General features: G+C 35.3%; 3 protein-coding genes and 1 non-coding gene across 5 annotated transcripts; 2 read left to right on the top strand and 2 right to left on the bottom strand.

The window, feature by feature from the left end:
* Positions 1–2,909: 2,909 nt before the first annotated feature.
* TRNAI-AAU (transfer RNA isoleucine (anticodon AAU)) lies at positions 2,910–2,983 on the bottom strand. The gene has a single exon. It is a non-coding gene; the product is annotated as a tRNA-Ile (tRNA).
* Positions 2,984–2,987: 4 nt separating this feature from the next.
* LOC133693482 (uncharacterized) lies at positions 2,988–4,731 on the top strand. 2 transcript variants are annotated; one of them, XM_062114702.1, is made up of 3 exons: positions 2,988–3,126; positions 3,880–3,993; positions 4,360–4,731. In XM_062114702.1, the coding sequence occupies exons 1-3, from the start codon at positions 3,109–3,111 to the stop codon at positions 4,489–4,491; spliced, it is 264 nt and encodes an 87-aa protein (XP_061970686.1). In that variant the 5' UTR covers positions 2,988–3,108; the 3' UTR covers positions 4,492–4,731. The 2 variants fall into 2 exon arrangements, with proteins under 2 accessions (XP_061970686.1, XP_061970687.1); XM_062114703.1 differs by having other exon boundaries at positions 3,091–3,133.
* Positions 4,732–6,205: 1,474 nt separating this feature from the next.
* Positions 6,206–7,379, bottom strand: LOC133693481 (MYB-like transcription factor 4). The gene is made up of 2 exons (XM_062114701.1): positions 6,888–7,379; positions 6,206–6,804 (listed from the first exon to the last, which is right to left on the bottom strand). The coding sequence occupies exons 1-2, from the start codon at positions 7,148–7,150 to the stop codon at positions 6,378–6,380; spliced, it is 690 nt and encodes a 229-aa protein (XP_061970685.1). The 5' UTR covers positions 7,151–7,379; the 3' UTR covers positions 6,206–6,377.
* Positions 7,380–9,581: 2,202 nt separating this feature from the next.
* On the top strand, positions 9,582–11,747 carry LOC133693981 (protein POLLENLESS 3-LIKE 2-like). The gene is made up of 4 exons (XM_062115375.1): positions 9,582–9,856; positions 9,976–10,188; positions 10,293–10,448; positions 10,540–11,747. The coding sequence occupies exons 1-4, from the start codon at positions 9,689–9,691 to the stop codon at positions 11,452–11,454; spliced, it is 1,452 nt and encodes a 483-aa protein (XP_061971359.1). The 5' UTR covers positions 9,582–9,688; the 3' UTR covers positions 11,455–11,747.
* Positions 11,748–13,018: the final 1,271 nt, after the last annotated feature.

Below are 13,018 nucleotides of genomic sequence, written 5' to 3'. Positions count from 1 at the left end.
GCATATTGTTATCATGTTCAAGACCCGGTTCATGAATTTAGTAGTTAAATCATGTTGACTAGATATGATTCAATAAGTTGTTGTCTCAATATTAAAAAAAAAATACCACCCTAAATTCTTTTTAAAGTTAACCCATATTTTTATCAAACGTTCGGATTGTTCTTGGACCTACCAAATCAACTTAGCTACATCATGGAAACTCTCACACATGGCACGTATTTTACACACACCGAAAAATCTTGTGCCCTATTTGTTCAATTTAATCCCCTATTCTATAATAACTCTTCAATTGAGTCTCAAATTTCATCCCACTGGAGTGTAAACCCTCTTCTTTCAATTTAGTTCTTAATTATTTAATAATTCTTCAATTTACTCTTGAATTTTATCCCACCTAAGCCCAATAAAGGATCAATTAGGGAGAGAAGTATGGAAGGGAAAAGAAAAGGACAACTAATCAATCAGGTTAGCGTCTTGTGGTTGTCATATTATATTATAGAGGTTACAAATTTGATGGTTAACATTGGTTGAACAAGGGTGATCAAATATGTTACTATTTCAAATGTCACTTTGAAGAAAAAAAATAAAGTCAATTCATATTTTTATTAGTAATCTGGGTGCGTGGCAACTCCCACACTGTTTAGTTTGAAACTCCAGCTAGAAAAGGATTTGGGTCAAAAAGTTTAAAGATGGAACCTCTAGACCAAATTTAATGACATCATCAAAGAGTTCCTCATGTGTTGCTCATTTTTTCTTATGTTAAAAAAAAAAAAACAATGGCTTTTAAAGCTCTTGAATTGAATCTTGAATTATTCCATCCCACTTGAGCTTAAGTCTAACCAATGAGAGAACAAGCGAAGGGAAAAGAAAATGACGATTAACAAACCAAGTTATCACATTGTGGTCATGATTATAACCAGAGTTGACTGAGGGTGATCCAATATGTCACTCTCAATATTAAAAAAAAAATAGATACCATCTTAAATTTTTTTTAACCAACTATATTTTAACTGATCATCTATATTGCATTTGTACTTATCATCAATTAGCTAGGTCACGTTGTGACAATTTTTATATGGTTTAATTTGAAGCTTGAGCTCAGCAATAAATCGAATTGAGAAGTTTCAGGTATAGGTGAGGTCTAGTAACAATATCAAAGAGTTCAACTCGACCTGTCCATTTTTTACATTAAAATAGAAGTTCGGACAATATAGTTTTATGCAAAAAGATATTGGTTCTGACAGCTTACTAGATTCAAATTTATTTGGGTCCAACATGTGGTTAAAACTAAATTAACATATTTGATTTGACATCTCATCAAATCCACATTTTAGTGGGTTACTACCTCGTTGTCGGTTTTTTTAGACAAGATTTTAGTTAAAATGCCCCGATAAATTTCCATTTCATTTGTAATAAGAATATTGTGAGCAGCAGTACATGGAAATGCCCTGATAACCATTCCATTTCCAAATAAATTTCCATAAAGGAGCCATGTCATGGTGGTGTCGCATAGCACATTATAAGCTGATGATTGTATCTAAAAACTATCACTTGTAGAGTGGTGCCAGAAAATTGAATCTACACCCATATTCATAGAGGAATGAGGGTAGATTGCCATTAACATGCACACCTGCATGGGAAGCAAATCAGCAAAGGACGTCTCCCATCTCCATTGATTGTCAGGAAGAACCAGCAGATCAGCAACAGACATGTCTCGATCTCAAAACCTCTGGAATCTCTTGCACTGCATGCTGGATTAACGGTCAACCCATCCAAAACCATGCATGCAGCATATCCACTTCCAATTAATAGACCAACCTGATCCACCATCAATCACTTGAGGACAAACTTTGTAGATTGCTTTCCATGGAGGGGAATCCTTTCATTTAGCTTGCATATGAGGGATCCGATCGGCAAACTTCTGCTGCATATCCTCAAGAATCGTTATATATATTCTTATCCAATCGATCTTAAAGTTTGTAGGTGTGTCCTCACTAGTTTTTCTTCCAGAATCGTCAGCTTCTCCCTCTTCCACTCTCCGATCTCCACTGTATGATCACCTTGATTGAGGCAAAACAGCTGATATCTTATTTTGTGATAATATATAGTTAATTTAATTAATTTTTAACTAGGTAGCTCAATTTAAAGTAATTTCCAAGTAGTGGCTGTAAATTGTTATTTTATATTTAATGAAGCAAAATTAATTGGATTTTGAAAAGTAACATAACTTTTGTGTTTGTAAATAATACTAATAGTTAATGTAAATTATCCTTTATACTTTATATTGATATAATTTCTTTGATATTTGTATTGTATTAATTTTATAGTTGTAAACCAACTATTATTACAGTAATAATTTAAGTTATTTATATTTATGTAATATTGTAGATCCTTTTCTACTGTTAAACTATTATGACCATAATAACAATTATAATAATCTTATTCATGGTACAAGACACGATTCTCATAGTTAAAAGATATTGAAAGTGTTTAAAAAGTTAATTAATTTCAACTTCACTGAAATTATGTATTATTTAAATAAATTTAATTATTAATTATTACTTTTTCAGTATTAAAAATAAAATATAAAAAGCATATAGTACTCTACAAGATTAAAAATAATTCGTAAACTACAATCTTAATGGCATTCATGAAATTTAGGTGATATATTTTTTCTATAAAGTTATTTAATTAGATGTTGGTTATTGATAAACAAGTTTTGTTTTTCAATATACACATGAAATAATCATATTAATTACCTATATAAAAATACTGTAAATATAATTACTATAAAAAAAAAGACCTTAAAATAAATATATGTAAAAGCAGTGAACAAGATATCTAGTTTTTTTTTTTAATGCAAGTTGTCTTAATTTAGCATAATCTTGAAGCCAAAAAAAATGAAAATGGAATGGCCCATGCAGGTCTCGAACCTGCGACCTTCGCGTTATTAGCACGACGCTCTAACCAGCTGAGCTAATAGGCCAATACATTTGCGGGGTCTCTGAATTGATATTTATATATGTTAAACGTTAAGAACGCAAAAAAAAGTATAATTTCAAAACTAACACCGTCTTGCTCAATCAATCCTATCCCGCAACGGTTTAGGCCATGAAAGAAGATTATGAGGTACGCGGTATTGTTCTCTGCTTCAGATTCCTCTTTTTTTTTTTTTTTTCCTTCTACTTCTATTTAATTTCATGTTTATCTCTTGATTATCTCTAAATCAGTTATCTTTTCCTTAATCATTAGGTACTTCGAATTCTGATCGAAATGATACCAAAACTTTGGCTGCTTATCTATCTTGTTATATGCATCTTCTTAATTAAATAAATTAGTTGATTATCTATGATTTTGATGTTAATTAATTTCCTAATGATCTAGGCTCTGTTCCGTTTCCAGTTAGGGTTTCGAATAATTTGTTAATTCAATGATTGTATGTCTACTGAAAATCATAATCTTTAATTTTACCGATTTATTTCGTCTACTAACACGATGCGTAGTTTGATGGCCGTACATAATGCTCTTTCTGCTCCGTGTTTAGAACATATGTAGTTGGAGTGCTGGTTTACTTTATCTGTAATCAAAATTACAAAGCAGAGGAAAATAGTGTGCCCTAGCTGCGCAGATATGTGTAGATTATCGATGCAAGCTGCCTTTATTTAAACCTAAGGTTACCTCTGTCTGTTTTACTGGAAGTTGAATACCTTGTCGAATTTGTAAAAAATGCCGTTTGTGTTCCTGCTTCTTAATAACAAATTTTTTTTTATGTAGCTGCGTTTGTAATTGTGTCAATATTGGAAATTTAGAATAATCCCTAAAATCTTCCCAGCTGTTGGCTGCTTTCTTTATTTCAAGTCTAATTGTAATGATGTTTTGCAGATTGAAGAGAAAAAGCAAGCTGCTGCTGATGTCTTGTTTCAGTATTCAAAGTTTGTCATGGCATGTATAGGAAATCAAGTTCGACCTGCTGGCTTGAGGTTGCATTTAATGAAGGTAATACACTACAGCTGGTTTCTGGTTAGTTGGAATAACTTAGCAGCCATAATTCTTTAAGTTCATATGAATAAAGGATGATGGGAGCAATTTCTAGATGACTTGTGCTAGTTTTGCCTAATGTTTCTTCTTGGAAAATCTCATCAATTGAATGAGTGGATGTGACTGGTAATTCCACAAATTCAATGATTTAGATTCTCAGGGGAAGGTTTTTGGTATGGTTATTATGTTCTAGATGTTTAATTTGTTTATCTAAGAAATTGATGCGAACCCTGGACCATATCAGAAATGTTCTAGCTAGGTCTGTGGTCAGTGCACAAAAGCAATGAATCTGATCAAACGCTGTTCTTGTCTTTCATGTTTCAGGAGATTTCAGGTTTACCAACTTCTCTGAAGAGAGAATCATCCCATGTAGCGGCTTCACCTGATGCAATGGGTGAATCATCAAGTTCAGGTACTGCCAGACTAGATAAAGCAGACAGTTTTCGTGCATTATAGTTTTCAGGAAGCGATATGGAGTTTTTGATGTTTGGAGTCTTCGGTATATTTGCCGAGCCACATAAATCCCTGTTTCTGTTTTATTATTAGCTTATGGGTTTATGGCCTTTATTCTATTATGGGCGAATATTATTAATGTGATATAGGAAATTGTCCATCCTCATATGATGTATAATACAGAGATGTCTACAAAATAATAATTTATTTCTACCTTCTTAATCATCGATATCATTCTCTTCACATGGAGTTCTGCTTGTCTCAGCAATCTTGAACTCTATATCTTGCTTTAGAATTTACAGCGTTTACATGCTATTATATGAATTTTGTATATCTTGCTAAAATAAAGGGGATAGGTATCTTTGTTCGGCCTCGATTTAAGAGAATTGGTTGTCTTTCTATAGATGTGAGACCTGAGTTGTTGATAGCAGACTTAGTAGATTCAGCAAAATCTTTCTGACCTCTACTAATTAGTAGCTTGGAACAGAAGCATCTCTTCCATTTGTTAATGCAGGGAATAGTCTTGGTAAGCTCTCCTTGTGGATAGAAATTGTGGTTATGCAACAAATGCAATAGCCTGGTCATTGTCATTGCAATAATGACCTCTTTGTTTGGGAGTCGGTCTGTGCAAGAAATTTGTAGTCAGGACTCATGAGTAATGACAGTGATGATTCGATTCATGGTGACTTGCCATTTGTTGCATGCTTCAGTTTCCGTTTGCTTATCATGCTTTCTTATCTATCACATGAAAACCCTCAAGGTCTACGGTGTTATATATAAAAGTCCTCCAGCTTCCAAGTTACCATAACTGTCACGTAAATTCCAACTATCTAAAACACCAGTGAAAGAATGAGGTCGATCCAGAAACCATCGTACCAGTAATGTCTTTCCATCGTAAATATTATTTCATCAATAAATAGGTTACTGTTCTTTTCACTATTGAGGGAAGACACTAGGAGGAAAAGCAGAGGTTTGAGACTGTTACCATCTTTCCATTGATAAACATTTCCCACCCTTCTTAACTAGCATGCTCTGGGGCATTGTCGCTGGTAACAAATGGCAAGTGTAAGGAAGTCCTCTTTTTCTCAGTCAATGCCATGTATGATGTAATCTTGTGTGGGTTGGTATTTACCGTTTCCCAGCAGGCTGTAAAGATTTTTTGAAGATGATTGTGGATTATAACTACTTGGTTCCATATTTGTTTACTCCTGCTATATATGTTCAGAGCGTGGCTGTTGTCAACTAATTAACATTGATTAGTGCCCTACTGCACATGTATTACTTGCATTCGAACATTTAAGGACTGGTATAGCTAGGTACAACTAACATTGTATGCTAAATTGTCCTCATTGAAGATTGATAAAGACGAGAGAGAGAGAGAGAGAGATAGAACATATCACAAACATTTCACAGAATCTAATTTTGTTTTTGATGTATTGGGACAATTGTTATGTAGGTGGTAGGCATGCTTTAAATGAATATTGAGCCATCAACAATGTGCCGTCCTTCTGTCTCTCTCTCTCTCTCTCTCTCTCTCTCTCTCTTCTTTAATGCATGACTCGGATAGGTTACCCACTTCCATCTGATTCCTTTTGATTCTCCTCCTCTCACTGCTTATCCATAATCATCTCTTATCCATCGGAATTTACAGGGGAGGATAAGGAAAGATGGAGAAAAATAAAACAATCTATCTGCATCAAAAAACTGACAATGTTGATGATAACAGAAGGGGGGGTTGGCTGTTTAATTTATGGACTTAGGTGGACAGTTTCATAGGTCATTAAGCTTAAGCATCATTGCTTTCAAGCTGAGAAAAGATATTTCATATTAAAAATCTGTCTTTATCTATTCACAATAAATAAGCCTACTTCAGAATCTCTCTTCGCTTTCTACCTTCTGTAATCCAGAGCACCGTTCTTCATAACAAGGAAATCGTCACTGTCATTACTGCAACTGCAATCCTTGCTGTTTTTCAATCCTAAGCTGCAGTAGAAACACATTATTTTCCTGCCTATGCTCTCCATTGACTGAGGTGGGTGCTGATAGGGAGGGCATATCCTCAGCTCAAGATTCAATTCCTGACACTTTTCTCCATTTGGGTTCTTCTGGTTTTTGCACCCAAAGCCAGAAGTGATCTCATCTTTCAGAACTGCACCGAGAGAGGTGGTCATGCTGTCAATGGCTGATTCATTGATTGGTCGATGAGTCGAAGGGTCAATTCCTCTGATCAGCAGCTTTTTTCTTATATGGGTATTCCAATAGTTCTTGATCTCGTTATCTGTCCTTCCTGGTAGCCTCCCCGCTATGAGAGACCACCTTGACAGAAGAATAAAACCTTTGTTACTGATTTTTCCATTAAAACTAGCTACATATGGCGGGTTTAGGAATTAGAGCCTTACCTGTTACCAAGGAGGCTGTGGAGTTTGATAATGAGCTCATCCTCTTCTTCAGTAAAATTCCCACGCTTAAGATCAGGGCGTAGATAGTTGATCCATCGAAGACGGCAACTCTTTCCACAACGAAGAAGGCCAGCTGATTTTGGCAGGGACCTCCAGCAACCCTCACCATGAGCTTCGATATAAGCAACGAGACGCTTATCTTCTTCTCTAGTCCATGCCCCTTTGTTGGTGTGCGCTCTCTCACAGCATGGAGATCTCCCCATCTGTTTTTGTGCTTGCTTGCTTGCAGGAGAGTTAGCAACTTTAGAGTGATTGATGTTGGTTAGTGGATATTGGTGTTACCTAGTCATTGGGATGTGAGAGCTTCGGTTCTTTGGAACTTAGCCTTCGAGTGGAGTTGGGGATGTTTTATAGTACTTCGCTGGGTGGACAATGTGTCCTCGCAGTAATCGCTTCTAGATTGAGTTGGTAGAAGAAAAGGGTTTTGGAGGGTCCACCTGGTGGCATGAACCTCTCTCTCCCTCTCTCTTCCTGGCTGGCTGATATTTATGGTTGTCAGCATCTACAGAAATGGAGCACTGGTCCCTTGACAACAAATAGGTTAGTTGTGCCCAGCCCCTCGAGTCACTGTCAGGTAAGTAATCTACAAGTGGGGTGAGAGAGTGAATGAAATGGGTCCTCTCTACCTGTAACGTTCAAGAGATTAGCTTCTAGCTATGAGTAGGGATCATGCCACACTATGTCAAGGTCAACCAATTAGAACTGCAAGTTGCTGCAAGCAAAGAAGACCCTTCATCAACATATCATAAAACATAAATGCATTTTGACAAGGGAGGGATCTACTTTTCTGTTACTTCAATAAATAATGCAAGGGTATGATTAGGTGATCAAGACTCGAAGACATGCAAAGGGATCCGAATAAATAATGTACAAGATTAGTAAATCTACGTTGCAAAGAGAAATGCCGGTGGCGGTTGAGCATATTGCGAATTGTCACATCTCGCTTCATATTCTAACGTCTGTGCATGAATTGCACACGAAGACTAACACGGATACATGGCATGGAAGTCAGATGCGCAACTTGGAGGAGGAGGACTGGCTTTAGAGGAGAGGACCACAAGGCCCAGTAGCATCAAGTTCAACTGACCATGGTATGTTGTAACAAGATCTTCATCTTGGTTAGGTTTGGTAGAAGAGCTCTTTTCTTTCTTGTGTAATTTCCGTGTCCAGCAGTGCGAAGCACAGTTGACAGCAGCAACCTGTAAGTAATGCAGGTTCTAGGCACCTAGCGGACTTGTGTGTGTGTGATATAGAAGAAGAAGTTCACATATTAGACCGTACGTGTTGCTTTCTTCTCGAAATCACCGGTAGCATTACAGTCGGCGACCCTAGGAGCGAAACCCAAGATCGAGATAAGGACCATACAAATTGAAAAACTTGAATATTCCCAGTAAGAGCTTGATCGTCAAGGCATGCTAATCCCATACAAACATGTCTCTCTTTATCTTGATTTTCTAGTTCGAATCTCGAAATCAATGTGGATATATAGAATTAAACAAGGAACGAAAAGCATGTAGTACCCATCACTCCAACAATATTGACACCAAATTAAAGATGGCATGGAGAGTTCTTTCTGTAGAGAACAGTCATGAAATCATAGTCGTCATCCTACGTAAATTATTTCTTGATCAAAGATGCAAGTCATCTTTGATAATGATAGTGAAAAAAAGAAAAAGAAAAAAGCCAAGCATGTTGCTTTACTCTATACCCTTTCTCTATTCTGAAGGCTAGCTCTGGCCTAAACTCCATGTGCTTATTAATCAATTCATATAATGGTGTCAATATGTTAGTATCAAATATTTTTAAGCTGAAAATATTAAGAGTAATTGTATAAGTACCTAATTGTAAAACATTTATCATAAGGACTAAATTATAACTTTTCTTAAATACAAGGACCGGTTTCTAACTAAAAATATATATATATAAGGATTAAATTAACTTCTCAAGATTAAAGATTAAAATAAAACTTTGTCAAGGCCTCACTTAAATTACTAAAAGTTTTGCAATAAAACAAAAGGATTTTAAATTACTTTTTTTCAATAATGAATTGCAATAATGAATCATTTAAATTACTTTTTTTTTCATTACATGCATATTAAATTACATTAAATCATATCAAAAAAAAAATTATTTTCCAAATATTCTCTTTTTTCACATATGAAGACTAATTATTTATTAATCAGCAAGTCTAATATCATTGTTAAAAAGAATTGACTATAGTTTTTCTTTTATTTTTAATTTCATTGTTATTCCAATTTTTAAAAAAATATTATTAAAAATTGCAACATTTATGAAAATGAAAATAAGAAAACATTCGTCCAACAATCAATCAAAGCGTTATCATTCTATAACAATTATTAACAGAAAATTGTCTACAACGGCAATTTTAGTAGCAAGAGATGCCTACTTCCTTGAATAGAAAAGGACACCAGTGCAAACAATTCTAAGAATATAAATTATAAAACAATTATAACAAACCCTAAGGGTCAGTATGAAAATAAAAGTTCTCTAATATCCGCCAAATCTCAAATTATTGATAGAGAGCGAGGCGCAACGGCTAGTATGTAAAACGGTAACCTCAACGGTCGAAAAATTCGAAAGTCTCTCTCTCCCCCGTCCCCTCTAAAAATCCCTTCTCATCTCTGCAAGATACGTCACTTCAATTTATCCATCAATAAACCAAAAAGGAGCACAAAAAAAATAAAAGGAAAGAAAAAGAGGACCACCCTTTGTTTTTCGACATGATGCAGGATATGTGGAACGCACCACCTGGTTTTAGACCAACAAAATCTGCTCCAACTTCACCAGCAAAACCACTTGGTGTTTCAAGAACTCGATCTGAGTCATTTCAAGCTATCCACAAAGTCCCTGTTGGTGACTCTCCTTATGTTAGAGCCAAGAATGTTCAGGTAAATTAGTTACTCATTATTGGGTCATCTTCAAATTGATTGAGATTTGTTCTTCTTTCGGTATTAATAGGTACGATGACTGATTTTATTAATGGGTTTGATTGTTTTGTTCTGATTAGTTGGTTGATAAAGATCCAGAAAAGGCAGTACCTTTGTTTTGGGCAGCAATAAATGCTGGGGATAGAGTGGATAGTGCATTGAAAGATATGGCTATTGTTATGAAGCAACAAAATAGGGCCGAGGAAGCCATTGAGGCTATCAAATCATTGCGACATCGATGTTCTGATCAAGCCCAAGAGTCTCTTGATAATATTCTTTTAGATCTTTACAAGGTTTGTCACTGGTAACTGATTCGACGTTGTGTCCTACACTGTGGTCAATTTGATTTTTCTGTAACATAGAAAATACTTATTAAGTTTGATTCCCTGACATATAGAGATGTGGAAGATTGGATGACCAAATAGCATTGCTGAAGCACAAGCTGTTCTTAATTCAACAAGGGCTTGCTTTCAATGGAAAACGAACAAAGACTGCAAGGTCTCAAGGGAAGAAATTTCAGGTTTCTGTGGAACAAGAAGCAACCAGATTACTGGTACTTAAACTGAATTCTTTTTTTCTGTACCTATGTTATCTCTGAAATATTATGTAATTGTTACTTATTAGGTTTGATTGTTTTGCTTTAGGGGAACTTGGGATGGGCATTGATGCAACAAAACAACTACATTGAAGCAGAAGATGCCTATAGAAGGGCACTTGCTACAGCACCGGACAACAACAAGATGTGCAATCTTGGGATTTGTTTGATGAAGCAGGGGAGAATTGGTGAGGCTAAAGAGACATTGCGGCGAGTGAAACCAGCAGTGGCCGACGGGCCAAGAGGTGTAGATTCCCATCTCAAAGCCTATGAAAGGGCACAGCAAATGCTCAAGGACCTTGAATCTGAGATGATGAGCAAAGGAGGCGATCGGGTTGAACAAAGGAGGCTCTTCGATGCCTTCCTTGGTTCTTCATCAATTTGGCAGCCTCAACCTTGCAAGGATCACCTGCAAGCAACCAGTACAAAATCTCATCATGATGATTTCGCCAATGAGAATGTTGATTCCAATATAGTATCGAACCAAAACCAGATGTTGTTTCCTCAACAGAATAGTGTCAAACAGTTTGCTCCTTTTGGGAATTTATGGAATGTTGATGCACCTCCATTCTATTCCTCCAAATTGGTAAAGGAGCCAATTAAAGAACCAAGTCATGAATTCCATGAGACCCTTAAGAGGACAAGGTCGGGAAAAACTGCTACTTCAAACAGAAAGATTGAAATGGGGTTGTTCACCACACAATCTGTGGAACCAGGAAAACCCAAACCAAAGACGAGGAGGCTATCTGATGAAACAGAAGACAAGTTGTCACAATTGTTGCCAGATAATGATGACTTCGACGAGGCCATTCTTGCGGCGATTCTAGGTCCTGCAAGCAATTCAAGAAAGACAGCAGTGAAGGTAGTTGAAACTGCCTCCTCTGGGATCTTTCAGCAGAAGAAGATTGAAAAGCGACTTAAGGTTTTTCAGGACATCACTCTATCTCTCAGCCCAAGAGCCTGACTGAACTTAGTTTAATTAATTACAATTACCCTTAACTAATTTCAATTTCAAGAGTCAATAATTTAATTCTAGAATGGAGATAAACTTGTTCTCCTTAAACCCGCTCCGCTTCAGAGGGAAGGAGTGGCGCAGCACGGTGGCAGTAGAAGGTAGTAGCAAGCTAGATTTTTTGTGGGTTTTCCCACGACACGCATGTTGTTGTCTATTTATTTCATTTATTTAAGTAAGCCTCTTCAATATGTATAATGAAAATCATTTACTTATTGAAACTCAAGAATTTGATCAATCCTAAATATTATTATTGTCAAGAATCAAAATAGCAGTTTACATCATGTTAAATAACTAAAACTGCTATTTAATTTAATAACTAAATAGCCTTTAATGCCTCAAAATAATAAAAATATCATCTTAATTAATAATTCCAACAATGTCATCCATAATCAATGAAGAAATGCTGCCAGTGTACAAAGTTTGGTTGATGAATTTTTAGGGTAAATTTTGATATATCCCTCCTCCTCCTCCTCCTCCTCCTCTTCCCATCTGATTCATCTTAAGAAAGCAAGCCATCCATTGGTCTCCACCACCGCACTTAGATTGTCCTATTTTTCCTATTTCCCATCAAATGAGATCCCATTCGTACACAAAAACCCATCTAAAACCAGATAATTCATCCCACCAATCTGGCACAAAAAAATAGCAAAAGTCATACTCTAATAATTTGTATTTATTCAAGATTCACAATAATACATTATAAGATTTCAATTGACGGGATGAGATACTGCTACCTTAAGGGTTTCTAGAATATTTTTTTTCTTTATTGCCTATTTATTTGAGAAATTAGAGTTTGATGTAAGGCTTTCAAAAAACAATTAAAAAAATTGAGAATTGGAAATTGAAAGAATTTTCTCAAATAAGTTTTTGAAAGTAAAAAAACAATAAGATTGGGGAATTTTGTTATAGAAAAAAAGAAGAGAGAAGAAAAATTAAAAAGAGATGATTTATAGCCCAGACTTAAACTCAAATTAAACTGGTAAAAAATATTTTTTTGTAGCTCAAAAAACTATTTTACAATAAACTCAAGTTCAGTCCCAAACCAAGCCAGGTTGAACCGCTTGCGTGCATGTGTGAAGATTTAAGCCCAAAGTTCACTTTACTTAGGTTCTTTTTCCTTTAAAAACTTATGTTCTTTGGCTTTAATTTTAACGTTCACATTCCTACTATATAAACAACAAGCAAAATAGGTTTCTTCTTTATGTAGGATAGAAGCTTTTATTGGGTTTTGAATTCCTCTAAAACGTGCAAACCAAGGAGTTTTTAGATCAATTTCTAATGCATTTATATTTTTTTAAATCATATTAAAGTTCTATAATAAATAGCTTATATTGAAGATTAAATTAACATTAATATGATTAAAATAAATTGTAAGTGAATGAGAAATTAATCTCAAATAACTCTAAGTTAGCATTTTTTATGTAAATCAGAACCCTTTAGTTCATATGAAAAAGAAATGAGATTTTCTTATAATTAATATAACAAAAAGTTGAAAGCTTATAAATGATCCTCA

Source organism: Populus nigra, chromosome 5, assembly GCF_951802175.1.
Source record: "Populus nigra chromosome 5, ddPopNigr1.1, whole genome shotgun sequence".
Taxonomy (NCBI): Eukaryota; Viridiplantae; Streptophyta; class Magnoliopsida; order Malpighiales; family Salicaceae; genus Populus; species Populus nigra.
This window is presented reverse-complemented; position numbering and strand designations above follow the sequence as displayed.

Coding starts and splice junctions, on each gene's coding strand:
- LOC133693482 (XM_062114702.1), top strand. Junction 3,994..4,359: donor TGAGGTTGCATTTAATGAAG/GTAATACACTAC, acceptor TTCATGTTTCAG/GAGATTTCAGGTTTACCAAC.
- LOC133693481 (XM_062114701.1), bottom strand. CDS start 7,150: ATGGGGAGATCTCCATGCTGTGAGAGAGCGCACACCAACAAAGGGGCA. Junction 6,805..6,887: donor CACAGCCTCCTTGGTAACAG/GTAAGGCTCTAA, acceptor TCTTCTGTCAAG/GTGGTCTCTCATAGCGGGGA.
- LOC133693981 (XM_062115375.1), top strand. CDS start 9,689: ATGATGCAGGATATGTGGAACGCACCACCTGGTTTTAGACCAACAAAA. Junction 9,857..9,975: donor TTAGAGCCAAGAATGTTCAG/GTAAATTAGTTA, acceptor TGTTCTGATTAG/TTGGTTGATAAAGATCCAGA. Junction 10,189..10,292: donor TTCTTTTAGATCTTTACAAG/GTTTGTCACTGG, acceptor CCTGACATATAG/AGATGTGGAAGATTGGATGA.